This window comes from Rousettus aegyptiacus, unplaced genomic scaffold, assembly GCF_014176215.1.
Source record: "Rousettus aegyptiacus isolate mRouAeg1 unplaced genomic scaffold, mRouAeg1.p scaffold_m13_p_7, whole genome shotgun sequence".
NCBI classification, from domain to species: Eukaryota; Metazoa; Chordata; class Mammalia; order Chiroptera; family Pteropodidae; genus Rousettus; species Rousettus aegyptiacus.
The window spans coordinates 107,394,506-107,418,898 of record NW_023416310.1 but is presented as its reverse complement, the minus strand read 5'-3'; the positions used below and the strand labels follow the sequence as shown (position 1 = coordinate 107,418,898).

The following is a 24,393-nucleotide window of genomic DNA, read 5'->3' as shown; positions in this document are numbered from 1 at the left end:
GAGCTCTCAGTATTCCAGTGTTATCTTATATGGAGGTCTTGTCTTTTTTTCCCTTCTGTTTTTCAGGGTATAATTGACTACATCTTCTATTCTAAGCCTCAGCTGAACACATTAGGCATCCTGGGACCTCTGGACCACCACTGGCTAATTGAGAATAATATCAGCGGCTGCCCACATCCACTCATCCCCTCCGACCACTTCTCACTTTTTGCACAACTGGAGCTCGTGCTGCCTTTCCTGCCCCAAGTTAACGGCGTCCACCTCCCTGGCAGGAGGTAGTCAGGTATCTTCAGAGGACGACCTCAGTTTCACCTGTAAACTCATTTAAAAAATCTGAATATAGGGAGTGAGGGATGGCCACTAGGGATTTTTTTTTTAATGATGATTTGAGTTTTTAATCTGATTATTTGATAAGGATATAGTATGAAAGCCAGGTGCTAGCAACAGACAAATTCTGAGCCCAACATGCTTTATATACTGTTAGACAGGGATTGGTGTGTTTGCACCTATCTTTAATTTGTTACAAGTAATTTTCCTGTTTCTTCTATCCAATATAATATTTTCATGCCTTGAAATAGGAAAATGTTTGAACAGCATATTCTCTTTGCACAGAAATCTGTAGCACTACTTTTTTGAGGCCAGTAATAACATCCAGAGACCATTCATCCAGACTTTACTCCCTCCTTTTTCAGACATGTTTGTAAAATATAGAATTTCAATTTAGCCTTTATGATTGTATATGATCCACAGAAGACCTGATTTATGAAATTTTGTACTAAAAAATCAGATTTGGAAATGATTGTATTGTAAACTAAGGCTAAGTTTTTTTACCTGTTTCATGTGTTATAAAGGCCAGCTTGTAAAAGAAGTTGCAACGGACTTTCTCTGCTGATGATTTGCACTGTTAGGGTTTTGTTGGCCCTTTTGTACTACTTTATTTTTAAATTGCGAACATTGCTTTTTAAATCTGTTTAAAGCTTCAGATATTTTTTCGGGACAGAGGCAACTTATCCACGAATCTTGGGTTTTTATGAGAACTATCTTATCTACCAGGACAGGTAAGCTGAGCAGTGAATGACCTGTAGGCATTTATGGACTGAATGTAATGGTTGCTATATGTACATTCTGATATTTTTAAATCTTTAACTTTTTTAAGTTAAAAAGATTACAGCTGCTTAGGTACAGCTTTTTAACTCCTTTTGAGACACCTCCTGTCCTATCTCCACTGTGCCTGCCTAAATTCGTTCTCACCAAGCACTGCCTGTGCATGCAGAGAAAATCTGTGCATCCTCTTTTATATTTTTTAAATACTGTTTAACATTTGTGAGAATTTTATGAAAAGCTTTTGTATGAGCTGTGGCTTTTTTCCATTGTGAAGCATTGAATATCACATTTTGGAACCTGTACGTAGGGTGGACCCCTGGGTCTTTGCTCACCAGACCCAAGCACTGCTTCTTGGTGTCACTGCACAGTGCTGTCACCCAGAATACTACTATCATGTGAATTTTTTGTTTTCCATGTATTCCTTAGTCTCCATGTTTTTTTAAATCATTCCTTTTTTTAAAAAAAAAAAAAAAAAGTAATTTTCCACTTATGAAGCAGTATAAATGAGATGTGTTTTCAAAACAGGTCCCTAAGACAATTCTTCAGATCATTTTTAAAGTGACTAAGTCATTTTAATGTGTCAACCAAAATAAAAGTTATATTGTACCCTGTGTATTTTGCCCATAGTCCCATTAGTCAATTAGAGATTAAAGCCCGTTTTAACTTTGCAAAGTCAGTTTGTATATATTCTGGTCTCATTCATTCATTCTTGTCTCAAAAATCAAATGAATTCAGTGGGAATGTGGTCCAGCTGCTTTTGTTTCAACTGCAGGCAGGGGAGCAAAAGGACACCATGTGAGCATTAAGAAAAAAATTGTTGAATGTTAACAATTTTTATACATAGAATGAGTCATTTTGGATAATGACTTAAAATTTTATGAAAAATGTTTAGCACTTAAATGTGCTTATTCTGTTTTTAAGAGAAAATAAAATTTACATACTGTTTTAATAAATGATTTTTTTTTCTTTTAAAAATATTCTCCAAAAGGTTTTGATCTTGAATCTTTGTCTGGGACCTGGTTTCTCCTTTGAGGTTTTGTTTTTTTGTTTTTAGATTTTTGTTGTGGTGGATTTTTATTTTTTGCTTTTTGTTTAAGTTGTGCTGACACCAAACACGTCCAGTTTATAATCAGTACTTTGGAAAGCTGGTATTATTGATGTAGAACCAATGCATAACTTTTGATGGGGTTTTTGTTTTATTTTATTTTATTTTATTTTTTTGTAAAGTGTGAATAAAAGGTGTGTTTACTCATTTTTCCTAAACACTGTGTTGGTAAATGTGCATCATGACAGTTTCCAGCGAATGTGAGCTGGGGCTGCGGGGCTGATGAGACAAAGGAACTGCTTTTCCTCCGATCTGCATTATGTGATGATAGTTCCAGGGATCTTTATGGAAGAGGGAGGGGAGCGGCACTTACTCATTTTGCATTTGTTAGTGGAGGATGTATTCTTTTCATGGATGCTGGAACTAGAGTGCACTTGTTAGATGCTAAAGGTTTGAGCTTTACAGAAAATGTTTTCACCTGTACTTGTCTGCAATATATTTGAATTCGGGGTCAGGATAGTAAGATATAATGGCCTGTCATGTCTTGAAAATATTTGCTCTTGCCTCTTCTAGGCATACTGCATTCTGTGGGTCAGTTTGAACAGCTTCTCCACCTTACTGAGATAGTGAGAAATTGAACCAAGAGTGTAATTTACAACTATAACCTTCAAAAGAGAAATATTTTGGGTCTCCAAAACAGACTGTGATACTTTTGTTAAGCAAGGTTTTGTGTTTTAAATACTTCTGTGTTCTGAAGAATTTCCAATAATCCATAATCTCTAAATGCAATAAAAACTAGTGTGTTTTCACAGGATAGATTTTTTTTTTCCAAAAGTTCTGTAACAAATACATTTAATGTGGTGTTGCCATAATGTAATATCAGTGTTCTTGCTGGGTAAATCCATCTTATGAATGTTTTACAGAAAATTTGGGATATGTTTTCTGTTTTAATGATTAGAAATTTGGAGGTACTAGATTCCTTGTTGTAAATCTCTTGAAGTACAGTTTACCATATAAGTGGGAATTATTTATGCTTTGAGATTTTAAATTATGTTCATCAAAATTAACTTATGGCATAATTTAAACTAAAGTTGTAGATATAAAATGTTGATTGCAACTTTAATTGTCCTAGAAGTTAGGCAAGGGACATCTCCAAGAAATGTATTTTTATTTTTACCTGATTTGGTGACAGCGGGAAAACTTTTTTTGAGTTAGCACTTTGAAACCTAAGGACATTGTTAAATTGGGTGGAATGCACTTCTAAATGTTGAAATTAAAATTTTGAAGCTCTTCTGATATTCAGGGTTTCAATAATAAATTCCTGTTTTAGTGTTCCATATTGTAATATTTAAACTCATGGGATTTGTTTCCATAGTGACTTTTAAGGTTTTGGGGTCATGTCATATAAGGACAAAGCCAACCTAGGCAAAACAGTTACAGCAGTATGTTCTTTTGATGAACCAATCGGCTTACCCAGTACAAATGCTGCAGATAATTCAAAGAACACCTTCAGCCAGTGTTTCACCCCACTCAGAAACAGTATTTCAAGATGTTCACTTTGTTCTTCTCTTTTGGTTACATACATTTTAATAACCAGTATGTTGAAGTAGTATCTAAATTAATAGAATATTTAGTTTTAATTCACAGTACATTATATTGTGTAATGCACTGGACTAACTTTTGTTTACCATTCATGTAACAAAACCCAGCACATTATCTGCACTAAGCTCAAAGAATGTCGCATTTGCCTAGGCAGCTCTTTGATAAGGGTAACAGGAAACTGAATATGTACCTATGGACTGGAGGTGACAAGGGCTTTTACTGTTCTTTTCAGTGGAACCTTCTTGGTGAAATTGTAACTAGCTAGTATTATATTTATATACAGGGTCTCTTTTCTTTACCGATGTATTTTCCTACTCATAGCCAACCAATAAATTCAATATCTGTTTCAAATATTTTAAAAGTGTAATTTGTATAGCTGTAGTACTGAGTGAGATTTGAGAAAAATAAGTGTTAATGAGAAGAGCACATACTAAAATTCTGAGTCATCTGGGACAGGGTTATAATTTACCCTTTGAAAGGGACAAGTGATTGGGGGACAGGGCCGTGGTGTTGTAGAGATATGTAAACCTGAGGGTTTCCTCACCAGCTGTGTTATTCTGTGTAAGACTCACGTCTTTGCCAAAGTTTGGTTGTATATTTAGGCAACTGATGGTCCTTTTGCATTTAGGGCTGTCATTACCATATACCTCATGGTGAGCTCATATGTCTTCTGTCTTTTGGACAGAGGTTGACGTATTTTAAATAAATGCTTTTAAATACAGTAGCAAACATCGTGTTGGTGGGATCCTACTAAGTTATTGAGTGTGTTTTACTTGTTACATATATATTTTATTGTATATATAAACTCTAAAAACGTGCGACTTCTCAACTCTTCAGGATATTAACTTCATCCGATTTTTAGAACCTACTTCTATAACAAATAAATGTAAAATTGTATGTAGATGCTGAAAAATTTATTTAAAATCGGAAGACAAGTTAGATAAAATAAATTTTGCTAAGATGTCCAGTTTTTAAAGTAGGCATTTTCTACTTAAACCTTAACATGTATTTTTATCTCAGTCTGTAACAGAAGTTTTATTCCTCCTTATCATTGTCAAAAAATAAATGTAGAAAAGTAATGAAGTATGCTCATATTACGTTATAATTCTCGTTAATGTCCTTTAGAGGCATAGGTACCTAAGGAAACAAACTAGAATATATGTAGAATACGGTTTTTAGGTTTTGGATAACAATGTATATATACTGAGAGTTCCCTTTTTGGAGTCTTATTTAGGTATCCAAATTTAAATTGATTTTAAAGATAAGCTTTCACAAATACTATAAAGACAATTTTAGTAGACCGGGTTATATATTAGAAGAGTCTTAGAGAAGATATTTTTTTTCTAGAATTTTACAAGAATTTGAGAAATATTTCTGTAAGCAAATTTCTTCGAAATAATAAACTACAGAATGTTCTCAGTAGATTATTCCCCAGATGAGTCTAACCAGTGAGACTAAAGCTAGGAATTGCAAAAACTGCTGGATGTTACAAGGTGGCTTGAAGACCAGTTTCTACACTTTCTTCAGTAATACTAACATTTTAAATCAGATGAGTAAGGAGATGTCGGTTTTCTCATTTTCTTTGAACTAACTGCAAACTTCAGATCACCTGAATCTACTCAAAAGCATATTAAATTATTTTGGGGCCCGTCCTGAGAAACTGCTCTATCCCAGTGTTATAGGAGGTGGGGGAGGTGGTGTCAGGCTCTTATTTTGGGGCCTCCCAGCCTTCCTGGCACAGGAGTGAGTCAGCTGCGGTTCTGAAGAGCAGCCCCGCGGTCCCCTCGTCTCAGTATCTCAGTATCTCTGCTTCGTGTCCGTCCTGCTGGTGCTATTCTTTTCCAAACTTGATGTAATTCTTAACCTATTTCCCGTTTGCCCTGAGAATCCTCACAGGTGGTACTTGCAGCTACAGCGTTTATCCTGAGATAACTCGTGGATTACAGTCCTAACCTTACCCCCAAAGTTTGCCACAAACTATCTTGCTTTTATTATTATTTCTATTAACAAAATACAGTCATTCTCAATTGCTGAAAATGTCTAGTCCTAGAAAATGTAGCATTCCTTCCTACGCCTGATGCTAACGCTGGCAGTGATTCGTGCTTTTTTTTTTTTTTTCTAAACGGGAAAAGGGTTAAAAAAAAAACCGTGGTCCAGGAAATACAGTAAAGACAGGTATGATGGTGGAACCAAAGCCAGGTAGGAGAAACGTGCACAATGCAGGATTGCTTTCCTTTCGATGTTCACACTGGTGCAGGTGGCCGCCTCCAGGTGGTGGTGCGAGTGTGGGGCACAGGCGTGAGTGGGGGGCCAGGAAGTGTGTGTGGCTGTGAGTGGAGTGGCGGGAACCCAGTGGGTGGAGACTTCTGCGCCTTGATCCCAATGCTAAAGTTGGAACTTCATCCTGTAGGTGGTGGTAACAAGCCAGCCATACAGGGTTTAAATGTGTAGTGTCACCAGGTCTGTTTTAGAAGGGTCGCTCTACCAGACTGGAGGATGAATTAAAAGAATAAGACTAGTTAGCTGGGTTCTGGCATGGTCCAGTTGACAGATGACAAGCTGAGGACAGCTTGCAGGGCAGTAAGGGTAGAAAGGAAGGGGAATTTGGACTGTTGAGGAAAAAGAATCACGAAGAACCTTGATTCCTGCTTCATTCGTGCGAGAAAAGACAGGTGAGTGAGTTCTGTTCAGTCACTCATCTTTTCCATTAAGCAAACTGTCTCAACAGTTCTGTCTTCAGCAGCAAGGCCTTAATTTTCCCTTTACTGACCAGACAAAAACACTGGCTCAAAGAATTTTGTTCTCAAGGTGCATTTTAACTTCATTTCCTATTATTTTTCATTTAGATCTCAGTTTGCAAAAGATCCAGTATGCCCCTGCTAAACAGCTGAGGAAATCCTGAAAATAATAAACAATAGCGGTTGATGCTCATTTACTTCTTCTAGCTAGTTTCCTTTCGACTTTTTACTATTCCTGAAAATGGATTAAGTGTAAAAAGATTGCTCAGCAGGGGTTGCTGGGTAAGACTAGGCATTAAAAGGTACTTTAATAGAGCAAAACACAGCAAATGGAAAAGATCCAAGAATTCTAAAGCCAGTTAAGTTTCCCCTCACGCAAAGGATTAAACTCTTGTTCAGTATGACAGCCTTTAGCCACATGTGAATTTTGAAATATGTATAGCGTGACTTGAACTGTAGATGTTTTTCTGTTAAATGGAACATTTTTGATAGGACCATATTTCATTTCACCTGTTGCATTGTGTGAGATATGGAACCAGTGTACTGCTTGTTTGCATTACATACAAACATCAGTTAACGTCACAAGAGTTGATTCCATCCTAACAATGTTTTGCTAATAAAAGTCACATTATAATGTGTCAGTTGAATATTTTATGCAAATGACATGTTAATTGTACATATGTAAGTCTTAAATTAGTCATTGAATTGAGGTACACGCATTTGTTATATTTAAATTATTTTTCTAGCTTAAAAAATAAATATGGACAAATTACTAAATTTAAAATTAGTTCTGAAACAGAACTGGAAAAAACCAGAAGGCATATTACAAATTTCATGATAAATGACAATTGCAATTCGCTGCACCAGAGCAAAAGAAAAAGTTTTATAAAAGGTAAAGGTAATAAAGCAAACAATATTAAGATACACTTTCTTCAAATACATATTGAATTTAATGCTTCCTCTCAACAGTCAGAAAAAATAGATGAACTTAATCATCTGAAATGTCCAACAAAGCTTTTAAACAGTTTATAATGGGTTATAAGCTTGTATATTTGACCAGCTGTAAAAGGGCTTTTATTCTTGCACAGAAAAATGATTTTAATGGAGATAACATTTTTTTAAAGTAATAAGGAAATTTCATTAGCAAATTATGAATAAAAGACTAAAAATGTTTCACAAAAATGAAATTTCTTTAGTTAAGCCAATAGTTACCTATAGAACACAAGACCTAATACAACTAAAGATCAATTGATTCAAATTCTGAAAAATTGAAAGTACTTGTTAGTTTTTGGCGAGTTGTGTTGTATAAGACACTGCCCGGTTAATACTTGTGTACACCTTGTCTGAAAGGGCTTCCGAATTTACAAAGAAATGTACATTTTCACCTTAAAATAAATTTATAACAGGTATTTTTGTGTCTTTCATATCTGTTGAAGAATTTTTGCTGGATATGAAAAAACAAAATCCAGTTTCTATCACTATACATAGTTCTCCAGCTACCTTAAGTCAAAATCTAGATTTACTGGAATTTTTAAAGGAACCTGGATTCCCCTTATTTTGTTTTACCTTATGATGCTTATTGAAAATAATTGCACTCATTTTTTTGAAACAGATTCTGAAATGTGTCACAACTGTTAAAATTGCTCAGTATATATTGGTTCAAATCAATATATACTGAGCAGAGGAAGAGATGAAAGACAATTTAATGATCATCTCTTTTACTAATGGTCATCTCTTTTTTTATTGAATTGCGAAGGAATTTTAACAATGGTTCACTGTTTTATTCTTCCAACATAAGAAATGTCCAAACCTGTAGAGAATTTTTATGCATTTATTTGAGCCAAACTGACAATAATTGCCAGTAAGCAAAATCTCAGTGAATTGAGAAAATGCTCGAGAGAAAGGCAGTTCTGCAGCTTGTTTTATACATTAGAATCAATGGAAGAGATGTGAGGAAGGTTATGTGAAATCCAGTGATAGTAGATTAAGGGAGGAGGAGAAAGCAAAGCAGGAGGTCTCTGAGATTGGCTAAAAAATAAAACATGCTTCTTTTACATGTTTGGTATAGGATAGTTAATTAACATTTACAGCACATAGAGATGGTATGCAGGGAACAAGATAACAATGTGGTCTCCAGCTCTGGTGCAGTGAGTGTGCCCCAAGGGGTCTGGACAAGGCAATCACTGACATTTCAAAGGTATGTGTGTGATCTTTGTTGCAGACACACAGCAGAGGGACCCACTTATGGTAAAGGCTGACCTTTGTTAAGGTAGCTGCAGGCATAGGACGTGAGGACTCACCATGACTGCATCTACTTAGGAATTTTTATGTTGAGACCATCCTATGTGGTTACTCTTGGTCTCTGAGTTTATAGGGGCACCATGCTGGTACAGTGCGTGGCCCCTTTTTTGTCCTTAAATGAAGATACAACATACCAAAACTTAAGAGAGGCAGTCAAAGCAGTACTTAAAAGAAAGTTTATAGCTATAAATACCTACTTTTAAAAGATCTCAAATCAAAATAAATCCCAAATCAATAACCTACTTTAAGACAATGGAAAACAAAGAGCAAGGTAAACTCAAGCAAGAACGGAAGCAATAAGAAATAGAGCATAAAATGAAATAGAGTAAAATAATAATAGAGAAATCAAAACCAATCTTTGGAAAGATCAGCAAAATCAATGAGCCTTTATATGGAACAAAAACAATTACGAAAATTAGGAATGAAAGGGAGGACATTACTATGAACTTGCAAAATAAAAAGAATTATGTAATACTGGATAGTTTTATGCTGATTAATTAGATTACATATATGAAACAAAGTTTTAGAAAGGCAAACTACCAAAACTGACTCTTCTTGAAAACAGAAAATCTGAATAAATTTTTAATGAGATTGAAATAAGAATGGAAAAAAAAGCATGGAAAGAAAAGCCCAGGCCCAGATGGGTTCGCTGGTGAGTTCTACCAAATACTTAAGAAGAATATCAATTCACGAACTTGCAGAAATTAGAAGAGGGAATCCTTCTTAACCTTTTATGAGGCCAGTATTACCCTGATAGGTAAACCAGACAAAGATACCACAAGGAAAGAAAACTACACATTAATAATATCTATGAATACAAGTGCAAAAATCCTCAAAATAATAGCAAAACAGAATCCAGCAATATGTAAAAGAAAGATTATACACCACCGCCAAGTGGGATTCATCTCAAGTTGTAAGGTTGGTTTAGTATCGCCATTTAATGTCATATATTATAGCAACAGGATAAAGGACAAAATGACAGGACCTTCTCATTAGACACAGAAAAGGCATTTGACAAAATTCTCTAATCCTTCATTTTCAAATAACAAAAACACCAAACTAGGGATGTAAGAGGACTTCCTCAACCTGATAAAGGGCATTTACAAAGAACCCACAGCTCACATCCTACTTACTGGTGAAAGACTGGAGGCTTTACCCTAAGATTAGAAAACAGACAAGATGTCCACCCTTGCCACTTCTATTCAACATTGTGCTGGACGTTATAGCCAGGAAAATTAGGCAAGAAAATGAAATAAAAGATATCCAGATTGGAAAGGAAAAAGTAAAACGTATTTGTAAATTATGTGAACTCATGCATAGAAAATCCACACACCAAGAAACCTATTAAAACTAATGAGTTCAGCAAGATAATAAAGGATATAAGATCAATATACAAAAATCAATCATATTTCTGTTCACTAGCAATGAACAAACCAAAAATAAAATTAAGAACATAATTTTATTTACAATAACATTAAACAGAATAGAATACTTAGGAATAAGTTTAATGAAAGAAATACAAGACTTACAAAGAAAATTATAAAACATCAAAAGAAGACGTAAATAAATGAAGGTATTTCGTGTTCGTGGATTGAAACGTTTAAGACTCGTTAAGATGGTGGTACTTCCCAAATTGATCTACAGTCAGTGCAAGTTCTATCAGAATCCCAGGTGGCTTTTTGTTGCAGGAATTAACAAACTGATCTACAAATTCATGTGGAAGTCCCAAGGGGCCCCAAATAGCCAAACAATCTTTAAAAAAACAAAGTTGGAGGACTCAAACTTCCTGGTTTCAAAACTTATTACAAAGCTGTCTGGCATAAGGATAGCATATGTATCAATGGAATTAATTCAGAGCCCAGAATAAACCTTTACACTTATGGTCACTTGATTTGTGACAAAGGTGACAAGACATCTCAATAGAGAAAAGAACGGGATCTTCAACAAATGATGCTGGACAACTGAATGCCCATAAGCAAAAGAATAAAGTTGGACCCCTACCTCATACCATATACAAAACCTAACTCAAAAATGAATCAAAAATCTAAATGTAAGAGCTAAAACTACTTTTAAAAAACCTTAAAAAATACAGATATAAATCTTCATGGCCTTGGTTTAGGCAATAGTTTCTTAAATATGACATCTTAAAACATGAGCAACCAAAGAAAAAAGTGGATCAATTAGGCTTTATCAAAATCAAACACCTGTGCTTCAACAGGAAAAAAAAAAAAAAACCTAAAACTAAAACGATAACTCATAGAATGGGAAAAAATATTGCAAATCATATATCTGATGAGTCTGGTCTCCAGAATATATAAAGAGCTCTTACAACTCAACCATGAAAAGAAAACCCAGTAAAAAAGGGATAAAGGATTTGTGTAGACAATTTCCAAAGAAGAGTGACTTCTACTGGGCATGGGGTGATAAAGTATTCTGAAATTAGGTAGTGATGATGGCTGTACGACATTGAATAGTCTAAAAACATCTAGATTCACTTCGAAGGGGTGAATTTTAATGTTACATGAATTATAAAAATGTACAAAAATGAAATCTTTTGTATGATTTCTCCTGGGTCTCCAATTAGTTGGTATATGTTCTTGAGTTTCATTCATGTCAATGCATGCCATCATAATAGCTGTAGTTTAATTTTACTCTAGTGAGATATTACATTGTATGAATATTCCAAAATACATTTATCAATTTTGCTCTGCAAGAATCTTTGAGTCATTTCTAGTTTTCTTCCTCCCCACACCCTCCTTTACAAACCATCCTGCTCTGAACATCTGGTTGGTGCCAGCATGTGGGGGCTTCTCTGGAGTATAAACTTGTGGCTGGTACTTGCTGGGTGGAAGGCCATGAGTGTGTTTGCTATGGTAGATGTGCTGCACCCTGTCCAAGATTTGTGTTCCTACTCACTCTGAGTTCATGAGATTTGTTCATTGTTCCACATCTTTGCCAATGCTTGTTTTTGTCCGACTTTTCATTTGGGGCAATCTGGTGGGTACCATGGTATTTTACATGGTATCATTTATGTTTCCCTTAATCATAAAAGGCTTTTATTTTATTTATTTTATTTTATATTTTGTTTTATTTTATTTTATTATTTTATTTATTTTTGGCTATTTCAGGTTCCCCTTATGATTTTATACCTATTAAGGCTTTGACCTTTTCCAATTGACTCAGTTTTTTACATTGTCAGAATACTTATCCCTTATCAGTTTTGTATGTCGCATATATTCTCTGAGTTTTAATCTTCCCTTTTTAAACTTTGTATTTTGAAGTGTTTCTAACATAGTGCAGAGAACAATTGAATGGATTTGATTCACCTATCACCAAGCTTCAGTTACCAAGATGTGGCTGGTCTCGATTCAGCTAGTCTACCTGTTATGCACACTCCAGGTTATTCTGAGGCAAATTCCAGACATCGTCTCATTTCATCTGTAAATATTTCAGTATATATTTCAAACTGATAGCATTCTTTTAAAAAAAATATGTAGTGCTTGTCAAAGAAACGAGTTGATTTTCTTGTGTCCTCCAAAGATTACCTACCACACAGACTATTTTTCCCTGTATCGAAAACATGGATTTAACCATACGAATGAGTTTCATCCCTTGCACTATTTTACTGATGTTTGAATTAGCCCATCTTTGGCCAGTGGGAGCTTTATTCAAACTGGTCCCTGTGTCTTTTAGGCACAATCCAAAAAGATAGTCTTTAGCAGCTTCCTATGCTGGTATAAAAAAAAATATTTTAGGTTCATCTTTTATATTTGCTGCTTCAGTCCTGGAATTAGCCACAGCTCCAAAGATTCCTGGTTCCTTTCCTGAGAAACGCTATTAAGAGGTCACTAGCTAGATGCAGGGATTCTTGTTGCAACTGGATTGGTCAGTTTCTAGGTCCTTTCAGGAGACAGATAAGAGATTTTTTTTTCCCTCCTAAAGATAAAATACATCAGGTAATTATACTTCCAGTTTGATCAACCTCTAAGTTTTTTATTTAACCTTAATGATCTTATATCAACATCTTGTTTCAACTTTGCTCAAAATCTTTTTTCAGTGACACTAACATAATGCCTCATTTGACTTATCACAGAATATGCGGAGAATTGCCTCAGTATAGTAGCCACCAACAAGAGAAGTTTGTTTCTAGAGTTTTGTCCTGGGGTATACCCACTGCCACTCCTAGGACGTAGATAAATTACTATAGTTTCACATTATTGGAATAACTCCTCTTGGGCGAATATGCCACCACTATCAACAAAGTTAGGTTTATTTGTTTCTTTTTTATAATTTCAATTTTTTAAAGCTACTCTAAAATGTTTTAATTTGGGCTTATTTATATATCATGTAAAATCTTTACATGATTATAAAGTCCAGTTGGCAAAGTAAGACATTTAAAGAAATCTAGCTTTCTCTCTACCACATTCCCTTTTTCCCCAGGATTATGACTGTTCTCTCTTTCCAGAAAATCTGCAGAAGGAGGGAAGCAGACCTTCACAGATACCCAGTGATGCTTGTAGTCTTCCTCATGTAAGCACTGTGACTTGCCCTCCAGGAATTTTCTGCGAACGTCCCCCTCCCCGTCCCAGGTGGAAGGTAGCAGGGCCATCTCAGGATGGGGACCTTGGCCTAGCCCCCAAGCCCACTATCAGTCCCAACAGACTGTAGCACACAGCATTCTCACAGAGATTCAGGTCAATATTTTAATCCGGTGCGTTAACTGAGGCACTATCACCAGACAGCCCACAAAGAGCCCATATGTGTAGTGCTGGGAGCCGTTGGCTAGGTCAGGTCATGTCCCCACTGCCTTCTTCATGAGAGATACATAACGACTCATCTCATGCTGGTTAACGTTTTTGTCTGGACCAGAGCTTTATACGAGGATCAGGACCCCTGAGGATCTTGGGGGCAATGTGTAACAATGAGGTTTAAATTGAACCTGTATCTAGGTTGCCTCTTCCCTGTTCTGGTTTGACTATGAATGTGTCAAAATGGCCCAAAACTAAGTCCCCGAATATCCTTGTCAAAATAGAAACAGAAAAAAACCAGAGCCATGGTATAATATAAAACAGGTAAAAAGGGATTCAGTTTGTTCACAGCATGTGGTCCACGGGGAGACATGAAGAGGGTGTGCTTCTCCCAGGGTCGTAATTTACCAACAAGGAGCTTCCCTGGGCAGTCCCCGCCCACCCACCCCCTTAGATGGGCGTCAGCGCTGTGTTCCGGGCCCTTCCCAGCACCCCTGCAGCACCCCTGCTCCTTAGCCCTCTGCAGAATCAAAGGAATTGCAGTGAGGTTGTTTCAGTGAAACCACAGGGGAGGCAAACACCCCCTGCGGCCCTCAATCCTGCCCCATTCCAGGGAAGAAATCTAGGCTAAGGCAGGAAAACAAACACTATCAAATATTAGCAACAAATGGCTTCGTTTGGGGAGTTCTCTCCAGTCTTGCTTGCTAATAATTCTCTTGCTTCATAAACAATTACAGGGGGTGAAATTCCCGATTAGTTTTCAAATACCTATCCCTGTCACCTTGAATTGCTGGCTCTGTGCCACCTGCCAAATGTCAGTGGTCTCTCAGTCTCCCTACCGCCCAAACACATACACAACACATACAATCGCAGCACATGGCGGGTAGGAGGTTGATATGACTGTCATTGAGGCAAGAAGACACCAGCCCAAAGCTACTCTTAACCATGTTTATTAAGACAGAGTAGGGGAGGGGCACAGTCGGATTCGGTGCAGGTCCCCAGCCTGCAGATGGCAGCTTCTCATCCCCAAGCAGGGATACTCGGGCCTCCACTCAGCCAAAGAACGTCAGGGCCCCCTAGGAAGAAGCCAGGCTTGAGTGTGTCCCCCTGAGAGCAGGCGAGGCCCTGTCAGTGAGAGACCTCGGGGGAGGGCACAGCTTCCGCTCCGGCTGGGTTTCTGGGCTGGTCATGAAACCTGCTGTGCTGGGACACACATGGGCTGTGTCTCCTCCACCGGTGAGTCCCTACCTCACCCCCTCCATCCCTCTGCAGCCCCACGCCATTGAGAATGGTCCATCTGGTTCCCACCTGAGGCTACCACGCTTCTCCCAGGGGAGGGAAACAAGGTGGCCCTGTCGTGGGACTGGGACCCCTGTGTAGGGTTTAGAGGAGCAGACAGGGTACTTCCACGCCGGGGGATAGGGGCAAGCCAGGAGGGAGGTGTGCACAGGGAGATGCCAGGTGCCCCCTTTACCAGCAAACTCTTCATGGCCCCCATGGCCTCAGGGCCCAGCTCAGCGATGCACTTGCTGGAGCCCTCCACCAGATGCTCCACAGGGATGCCCAGGCTTGTCAGCATGATCCTCAGGGGGTTGATGCCCTTGAAATAGGAGTTGGCCACTGCCCCGGCCCCAGCCTCCGCGGCAGCGGGGAGGGCAGGTACAGTCGGGACCTCAGGCTTGGCCAGCCAGTTCATCAAAAAGGCCATAGCTGCAAACACAGTAGAGAAGAGTCACCCACCTGTGCCCGGGCCCCCAAAGAGAACTCTTGAGGACCTGTTTCCTCAAGGAGAAACCCAGGGGCTCTACAACCTGCCAGCAACCCTGGCCAGCCACTCCCTCCCTCACTGACTGCAAAAAGCCGTGGTCCAGCAGGGAGCTTGCTGGACAGAGTGTCATAAGAGGTGGCCTGAGGGTGAAAGGAGGAGAGGAGAGCTCTGTGTATGGGCCCCGGCAGGCTTCCCAAAGAAGGGGAGACCTGGGCTGGGCCTTGGAGGATGACACACAGAGCAGACGAGTGTTCCCAGCCTAGGCCAGCGCTCACATTCTCACAAGGCTGGGAGGGCCTGGGGTTGTTGGATGAAAAAGAAAAACTGGAGCAGGCAGGGGCGTGAGAGGAGGCCTGAAGGCTCAGCAGAAGGACCCTAGTGGACTGGCCTTGTCCCTCGGGAGCACTGGATGGATCAAGCATGAGGAGCCTGCTGCCGCAGGTGTGAAGGCAGCAGGGTCAGGACTGGCTGGAGTGAGGGTTGGGGGCCAGGCAGAGCCATTGCCTGGGCCCCATGTCAGGGACAGGGAGCCAAGGCCGGAGGGCACTCACTGGAGTGGCTGAGCAGGGCCACGCAGAGCACCAGGAGGGCAGCGGTGAGCTTCATGGTGGGCTGCGGCTCAGTGGATGCACCTGGGACTGAAGACACCCTTCCCAGGGCTTGGCCTGCAGGCTTCATATACCCCATCCCTGGGCCTCCCCAGGGCTGGGCCTCTCCCACCCCTTTCCTGAGAAAGGTGCTGTTTGCTCAGCTAACAGGCAGAGCCCTGGCCAACTTCCTGCTCAAGCCGATGGGCCCTGGGAAGCCCATGCCCGGGTCTTGGGACTTCCTCTTGGCAGGTCCTTTGGTGAACGCAGGAATGAGGCTGTGCTTTGTCTGTCAGGCCCACCCAGGGCTCTCCCCTTTCATAGGGATTGCTGGCCTGACCCCATCTGGCCTCCTGCAGTCCTGCGGGCCTGTGAGTGAGGCCAGGGCAGGGATGTGATCCCAGGCCTTCCCCTGTTCCCAGCCTGGAATTATCATGTTGTGGGGTCCTACTGGCTCCTTCTGGTCCTGGAGAGGCCACGGAGGTTGAGTGGTCAGCCCTCACTCCTGGCCACCTCCCTGGTGTGGCCACTGGCAGCTACCAATACCAACACAAAGGCCCCGAACAGTTTTCCATCTTTTAAATCAGTCTTGATGTGGGAGTTTCACACATCTGTCACATATAGAGCATGACAGTGGAGAACAAGCAAAACATACTTAATCCATGACACAGGCTCATAGGGAGAACACCTGACTTTTCAGGGAGAGACCTGGAATCATTCTACCTGGGTGACAAGTGGGTCTTGACCTTTGCAGCCTGGGGGGTCTTCAGCACCCCTGAGCCCCTGGGGCCACACTCACCTCAGCGGGGGCCTCCTGCTCTCCCTCTTGCAGATGGTGTGTGGCTTGTTAACAGCTGTGATCACACTTGTGTACACTCGTTTCTTACACTTTTCCCTTGACAGTTTTGGGAGGTTTGTGTTATAAACGTATGTTTGGTTGGCCATTGTAGAAGTAATTTCAATAGAACACACATTTTCAACTTGGGAAAATTTACCTTCCAAGGAATTTTCTAAAAGAAAGCCTGCTCTCAAGAAAGGACAAGACATCTGCGTTAGCGTGGGTGAGGCAGGGTGGGACAGGTGGCTGCCCCATGGCCACACTGGTGGTGCCTGGACCTTGGCTGCTCAGGGGGCACTTGCTGAAGGACGTGGCTCTGTCTGGCCAGCCCCCTTCTGAAAAGCCTAGGCCAGCTGGCAGGGCTACCTCCTGCCAGCCGTTGGGTGAGGCTGCCTCCCCCACAGGCAGAGGGTGCCAGAGCTGGAGGAAGGCCAGACGGGGTTTCCCTATGGGCCCCTGGAGGCCTGAGGGCTTCCCAAAGCAGAGGCTGGTTCTGGGATGTAGGGGACAACAGCACAAGGTGGGTAAGGAAAACATGGCCACAGCAGAGTGGTTTCTTCAGGTTTCAAACCCAGATTCTGTCTCTGCGCCCTTCCACTTCTTGTATCAGCATGAGTCTCTTGTCTCTTCGAGGCTTGGGTACAGAAGTCTCGCAAGAGCTGGGGGGGGGTTCGCGCCAGCATGGGGTTGGGGAGGAACACTGGCAGTTCCCAGGGCCGCCTGATCACTCAGGTCCCACCACACCCCACCCACTCAGGCCTGCAGTGGGTGTGAGGGTCACCAGGAGGGCTAAGGTCAGACTGCCATTCGCTCTGGGGAATCATACTTTCTTCAATGAACATTTGGTTGTGGGACTTGTGGGTGAGATCGAACACTGCCCAGGCTGGGACCTCCCCAAGCTGCGGTCACTGGATCCTTGGCTCACGGAACAACGCAGGTAGACTTTGGGAGCTGACTTCGGGGACCTCTCACTGTGTATACAGGATCAGAGAGAGCTGACCACAAGGACGGGCCGGAACGGGGCCAGAAGACAAGAGGAGGTGAAGGCGGCCATCTGTGTGTTCCCAGAAGCACCAGCTCCCTGGGCTCACGCATCCCGGCGGTCTCCCAGCATCCCCTTCCTGGAGCTCTTTATCTTTGAAATCCGTCCCCACCCCACTCCTGGCCTGTGGTGGTAGGAGGAGGACCTGTCCCTGGCTTCCTGTGCTGAACAGTGATGGCAGGCCCCCTCACACGCACCCCAAGATTTTCAATTTCAAAAGTACATCCCCGCGGCTACCTGGCAAAGTGTGTGTCATCGTGTCCCCATTTTTCCACTGAGGAGGCCAAGGGACTTGCCTCAGGTCCCGAGTTATAAAAGTCAAGGCCAGGATTCGCCCCCAGACCAGCCTGACCCTTCACGAGATACTGGCTCTCAGTGCTGCCCCTCTGAACCATCTGCAGGAGGTGGTGGGGGTGGCTGAGGGTCTGGCCTGAACCCAGGTGGCAGCATGATGGGCCAGGGGACACCTCTGTGTTAGATTCCTGGACCCACTAACACATACCACACACTTGGTGGCTGAAAATAGCACCAGTTTATTTTCTCGCAGTGCTGGAGGCAGAAGTCATGTGTCACTGGGCCGAAATCGAGGTGTCGGCAGGGTCATGCTCCCTCCAGAGGTTCTACAGCCTCTTCCAGCTTCTGGTGGCCGCCAGCATTCCTTGACGTGTGGGCTTCGTCACTCCGATTTCTGCCTCTGTGGTCACATAACCTTCTTTCTCTGAAATCTCCCAGCTTCCCTCTGATAAGATTGTATTCATGGCTCACTGGGTATTCCAGGATATAATCTCCTCATTTAAGATAATGAACTTCTTCACATCTGCCAAGACTCTTTTTTCATATAAGGTAAGATTCAAAGGTTCAGGATTTAAGACCTGGATAGCTGTGGAGTGCTTCTATGCCTACCACACCCCTAAACCCTGCACGGCCTTCTCCCCTGCCAGGCAAAGCAGAGGGGCCCAGAGGGGTGTCAGAGCTCAGCTGGCACAGGGAAAGGGAGCAAGGATGGGCAGCAACCATCAGCATCCACCTGGGCCTTCCCAAGCCGGCTCCTGCAGACCTACCTCCTGCTGAGAGCAGGCTGAGGTGACATGAAGGTGCCCCTCCTGCTGATGACATGGTCAGCCTGTCCTGGGCAATGTTTGCAGGACATCCTTTGGGCCAAAGCAAACATTGGCACCTGGCCTGCTTCTCTGGGAATGAGGTGCTGAAGGTAGGCAAGAACTTTGGTGGCCCAGGGTGTAGGCCAAACACCAAATTTGATCTATGGAAGGACTGGGGGCTTACCAAGCCCTGGGAGCCAGGTGCTCAAGTGGGGAACTGCAGCCAGGAGCCAAGGGGCTCATGCCAGCCGCCTCTGCCTGGGCCTCCCTCGTGGCTCTGACTCCAGCAAACACCTGCAGAGGGTGTCTGGCCATCACCATGTGGTGACACAGGCAGCAAGGCCAGTAGCCCCTTTATGTCTGGCTGGGGCCATCATGCATGGCCCCCCACCCCTTTTGTCCCAGAAGCTGCCTCAATCTCTTCTCATTCCCTTTTGGTCAGACCAGAATCTGTGCTTCTGAGTCCTGAGAACCTGCTAAGAGAGTGACTAAGTGATCTGAGGCAGACTATGGACCTCGGCCCCGCTTCAGTGAGGCTGTGGGTGCTCTGGGCCCCGCTGTGGGCAGCAGGAGCTCCAGTTCCAGGCCATCGTCTTGGTTACCAAGCATCGTTGAAGTTCTCTTGGGGGATCCTCAGTGCCCACCTTCTGCTAGTTTTCTGTGATAACTCACTGTCGTGTAGTCTCCTTGTGGTCACTAAAGTTTGGCGGCTGGTTTGGCTAGCCCTATGCAGCATGACGATCTAGTGCTTTAGGACAGGTATGTCATGTTGCTCAAGTATAAACTGCTCCTATTTCACTTTCTGTGGCTGGTGCACACGCAAGCTTGGAAACAGCCCCCTGGTGCCACAGCAGGTGGGCATGGTGGGTCCCCCAGCTTCCTAGGCCCCTGCAATAGCCTAGTCTTGGGGACCTCCTAGCTGGCATAGCCTCCCTCCCAGGGAAGTCCTCCTAAGCCAGGACCACACCAGCCAACAGAAGATCCCTCCCTCTCCTCCCAGGAGGACAGGTGGTCATCCCTGGGCCTCTTCTGGGAGCTCAGACGAGGCCATGCCAGTGGAGCCTCAAAGTGGCCAGAGGAAGAGCAGGCCAGTGCCAGGGCATGAGGGTGGCTGGGCTCACTCACCAGGTGCACAGCTGGGTGTCCTGCCCAGGGTTCACACCAGGAATCTGCCAGTCCCCACCTCAGCTTCCTCTTCCTCATAACTCGGTCATCTGTGTCCTCAGGCTCTGGGCTATGTCACTAATGTGTCCTGGTCCTGCCTCCATGGGCACTTCACTTGGGTCAATATTGATCTAGCTCCATCAAGCACTTCCTTCTGCGAAGGCCCTCCCTTGGGGAGGATGGGCAGGGTCAGCTGCCGTCCACATGGTTTTTGCTGTGTGGGCTTTGGGTAAAAGTGATGGAAAAGCTGGCCTGCGTGGCTTAAATTAAGCAAAGATGGAAGGTTACAAGCTACAGCCAATAGTGCCAAACCTCAGACACTAATTTGGGCTCAGAGGGATAAACTACTGTCCTCAGGAGCTTCCCATGAGTTTTTACCAGGTCCCACTGCTCTAAGCAGCTGTGCTGACACAGCAGCTGTGGCCGAGCCGCATCCCGTATAATTAGGTCCAGCTGTCATGTGTCAGCCTGGGCTGGAGTAGGGTCCCACAACCCGTGGACTGAAGGGGCAGCCAGAGGCGGTTCCCTAAATGGAATGGGGCTGGCAGCATGGACAGTATCACCCTTCCAGCCAGAAGAAATGGAGCTCAGAGAACATCAGTGACCTGCTCCAGGTCTCCCTGCAGGTTCCAGGTGGCTGTGCACGATCCCCTGGGCTTCTTCCCAGGGTTCTTCCCCTGGAACTGGAAGGTCCCCCACTGTCCAGCACTCCAAGCAGCCGCCTGTCAGGTGAGGGGCTGGAGCTGGGTCGAACCCCAGGGAATGTCCCAGTCCAGACTCCATACCTGGGCCCCACCTACATGGAGATGTGTTCATTGCCAAGTGAGGCCTGAGCATACACTTAAAATCCAGGGGTTTCATAGCAACTCCTCTGTTACTTCCATCTCAGAGGCAATGACGGGGACCGTAACACCTGGCCCTCCATTCGTGGGTGGGGGAACCGCCTCTCAACAGAGGACTATGCCCAGCCACCGAGCTGCAAAAGACTAGCTTTGATGGATTTGGGTGGCAGCACAGAGCAGCACAGAGACATCTCTCAGGGACCCTTGCTCACTGGCTAACTGGACCTTCACCGATGCTGCCCCATCACCTTCTGAATCCCTCAGTCGTCTCCTTGGCCCCTCTGACCTCCTCCCTCTGCCCCTCTGGAGTCACCCTGGTCAGTAGATCCTACCCCCACATCTGGTTTATGGTGAACTTTGCCACCTTTGGCTCCAGCTGGAAAGTAAAGGGGTTTCTATCTCTCCCTGCAAATGCTGGGAGTGCACCCTGCTGAGGTCCGGGGCAGGAATGCCTCGCTCATCCTGCCATGGTGGCTCCTAAGTAGCTGAAAAGCAGGTCCACAGGGGTGCTCGCCGACTGCCAGAATGCCTGTTTGGTCTTGTACAAGGGGTGTGTTTTCCCTTATTAATACCACTTTGACCTGAATCCTTCTAAAAACAGGCTGCCCGCCTGCCTGCCTCTTTGCTCACTGAAGGCCCCACAGGTGAGAATGCCTCTGCTTTCATCCTCAATGGCTGTAGCCCCCAATGGTCTCTCCGTGGTCCCTGACGGGGGTGTTTGTGTGTGTGGATGTCTGGATGAGGAAGTGGATGGATGGATGGATGGATGGATGGATGGATGGATGGATCGATGGGTCAATGGAGGGATGAGGTGATGGGTATCTGGGAGATGAATAGATGGGTGAGTCAATGGAGGGGTCAGGGTTGGATGCCACTGAAGACAGTATCTTTCCCAGTTGACTTTGAATGTTTCCAAAGGACAGACTTAGTAGGGGCAGGGCTTCCTCAATGTGGACACTCGTAAGGGCATTTCAGCTGTTATCGCCAAAGCTCTACAAAGTGGCAAGCCGCAGATGAGAAAATAAGGTCCCAAGGAGCAGTGCCTGGCTCAGGGTCACCCAGCTTCAGGTGCCGCATCCTCCACCCTCAGCCCTGAGCATCCTGCAGAGCCCAGCCTAGTCCAGGCTCTCTGCCATGCGGTTCGGGGCACCAAGGCCTTGCTTGGTGGTCCCAGGAGTAGACACCCTCTTGGTGATGCTGCAGTCCCCTCTCTGAACCTGCATGTGGACATCTGGTGAGGCCGCCCCGGGATGTGGGTGCTGGACAGCATCCTGCAAACTCTCTGTGGCTTATTATATGGGCTGAGTACTTGGCCTCAAGAAGAAAAGTGGCCTGGGGTGGTCCACCATGGAGAAGAGGAGGCCAGCGTTTGTGCTGAAGGACTGCCCTTGTAGACCACTTAGGAAAAGGGTTTTTTCTGCATATCCAGCCTGGATAAGGACCCAGCTAACCATACAGCTCCTTGTCCATGTCTCCCATCCCACAGCCATCCTCTGCCACTCTTCCGAGCTGCCTGGGTGCAGCCAACTCTGCCCACCAGGCCCCACCCCACCCTATCTGCAGATGCATGCTTCTCAGAGCATAAACCTGAGTCAGAGGACACCACGCCTTTCCCAAAAACTTCCCTCTGACCTTGAAGTGAAGTCCAACTCACAATTTTGGGCTTCCAGACCCTATAGGATGGGCCCCTGCCGACTTCTGCTCACCTCCTGGCCCACCCCTTCCTTCTGAGCGGGGCCTTTGTAGCCAATCTTCCTCCTGTGCAGAGATCTGCCCATGTGCCACTCCGCAGTCCATGGCCCGTGAGCTCCATGGGGACAGTGACTCTGCAAGTGCACACAATATGTGGCTCCAAGCAGGGCCCAGGAGCTCTACCTCCTGGGCACAGGTCCCTCAGCCTATAGGGCCCAACCAAAGGCATCAAGGGACACTCAAATGTGCCTCTGGCTTCTCCTAAAGGAGGTGGTTCACAGCTCTGTGGCAGAAATAAATACTAGTGCGGCACTGGGGAGGTGGGGAAGTGGGGGGAGGAGTGGGTGGGCACCCATGAAGGGCTGGGACCTGAGAAAAGAGGGGAGGAGACGGTTTCTGGGAGGTGGGAGGGGCTGAAGGCCCTCAAGGTGGGACTACACTGTTGTCTGGTGGCATACCTCCCATGGCCGCTTCTCCTGCTGGCCAAATTCTCATTCACACCTGGAGTCCCTAGACATAAAGTAGCTATTAGGGTGGTGCTGGGACCTGGGGACACTGAGTACAGCTCTGAGTGCCCAGCCCAGGCAGAATCAGAGGAGCCCAGAAGTGTGAGCGCGGGCCCACCTAGAACCAGGTGCACGAGGATGCCAGCTGCACCACACGTGGGTGTGCCTGGCCCAGCACCCTGATGGCCAATGCCTGGGCTGAGGTGTTCATCCAGGGCAAGTGGCTAAATTCAACCAATGATATTATAGTGTTAAAATGTCCAAACCAGTGGGAGAGGTGTCTTTTTTATATTTACATTTAGGTTTATTATAGAAGTAAAAACAACAAACCCACCACCACCAGCTGCCTTTGTGGGAAGGGGCTCTTCTCATGAGAGTAGGAAATGAAGCTTGAACACTGGCATCACAGCTGGGGGGTGGCAGGGTGGATGGGGCAGGCATAGGACCTGGCCCACAGGGTGGCCTCTGGCTCCTCACCTTTGCTGGGCTCTGTCTGCTCTCCTGGGCGAGGTGCCCACAGGACTGTCGATAGCCATGCCTGGCCCACACATGCCTATGCCTGGGTCCAGCCTACAGCTGGGTCCAGGGGTCATCCCTCCTGAGCCTACAGGGCTGTTGCTGGACCAGCCCTTGCCAGGAAGCCTGCTGAGCCTGCATCCAGATGGCCAGTGGCATGCCCCCATCTGCAGCCACTCCTGTGCCAGGCGCTCACTTGTGAAGAAATGTCACAAAGACATCACTGGGCAGGGTTATGAAGGGCCCTGCCACACTCTGCTGGCTGGAGCTCATCTTACTGGGTGGGGATTGAAGCCAAGGTCCCAGCTCAGGCCCTGACCTCGAAGTCCAGGCACACACTCAACCAACAAGCTGACCCTATGTAGGCGCTGTACCCCTCTGGACATCCTGAGATCATAGGGAGCTGTTTCATGTGGAGAGACATGGGGAGAACTGGCAGCAGGGACCCAGGCTGGGCTGTGCTCTCTGGCCATGGGCCACCAGTGCTCAATGGCTGTGGCAGCATCTGGTTCAAGTAGAAGGGGACAAAGTGCCATGTCACTCTAGACATAAAGTAGCTATTAGGGGAGCATCTTTGTAGTGTTCAGAAGCCAGGCTGGGTGCTTCCTGGTGTCCTGGTGCCTCCCTAGCATCCTCTGCTGGTGGCTTTGGGAAAAAGAGGTCCAGGCTCAGAGGTCTCTGCTGTCCTTTCCTTTGGTGGCCTGTCTAGTGGCCTCATGGGGTTGATGATCGGGTGGGAGGAAGCCTGAAATCAAATCTTCACAGAGAGCTGGGGCTTTAGTGAACCCATTCACTATAAC

The 24,393-nt window shown here is 44.7% G+C and overlaps 2 protein-coding genes across 6 annotated transcripts in view; one reads left to right on the top strand and one right to left on the bottom strand.

Annotated features, from left to right (window-relative positions):
- Window positions 1–4,472, top strand: part of CNOT6 (CCR4-NOT transcription complex subunit 6) — a 68,395-nt gene extending 63,923 nt beyond the window's left edge. For all 4 annotated transcript variants that reach the window (XM_016147766.2, XM_016147764.2, XM_016147765.2 and 1 more), the window contains exon 12: window positions 67–4,472. In XM_016147766.2, coding sequence (XP_016003252.1) covers window positions 67–279 — 213 coding nt within the window. In that variant the 3' untranslated portion in view covers window positions 280–4,472. The remainder of the gene's footprint in view (window positions 1–66) is intronic.
- Window positions 4,473–14,480: 10,008 nt separating this feature from the next.
- On the bottom strand, window positions 14,481–20,082 carry SCGB3A1 (secretoglobin family 3A member 1). Of its 2 annotated transcripts, none has more exons than XM_016147671.2 (3): window positions 19,999–20,082; window positions 15,013–15,248; window positions 14,481–14,614 (listed from the first exon to the last, which is right to left on the bottom strand). In XM_016147671.2, exons 2-3 carry the CDS (start codon window positions 15,244–15,246, stop codon window positions 14,591–14,593), a joined length of 258 nt encoding a protein of 85 aa, XP_016003157.1. In that variant the 5' UTR covers window positions 15,247–15,248; window positions 19,999–20,082; the 3' UTR covers window positions 14,481–14,590. The 2 variants fall into 2 exon arrangements, with proteins under 2 accessions (XP_016003157.1, XP_016003156.1); XM_016147670.2 differs by lacking the exon at window positions 19,999–20,082 and adding an exon at window positions 15,858–15,949.
- Window positions 20,083–24,393: the final 4,311 nt, after the last annotated feature.

Excerpts from the sequence above, each read along its gene's own strand:
- SCGB3A1 (XM_016147670.2), bottom strand. The coding sequence starts at position 15,912 with ATGAAGCTCACCGCTGCCCTCCTGGTGCTCTGCGTGGCCCTGCTCAGC. Across the intron at positions 15,249-15,857 it reads GGCCCTGCTCAGCCACTCCA|CTATGGCCTTTTTGATGAAC; the intron begins GTGAGTGCCCTC and ends CTGTGTTTGCAG. Across the intron at positions 14,615-15,012 it reads GGGCCATGAAGAGTTTGCTG|GGGGCCCTGACGTTCTTTGG; the intron begins GTAAAGGGGGCA and ends GCTTCTTCCTAG.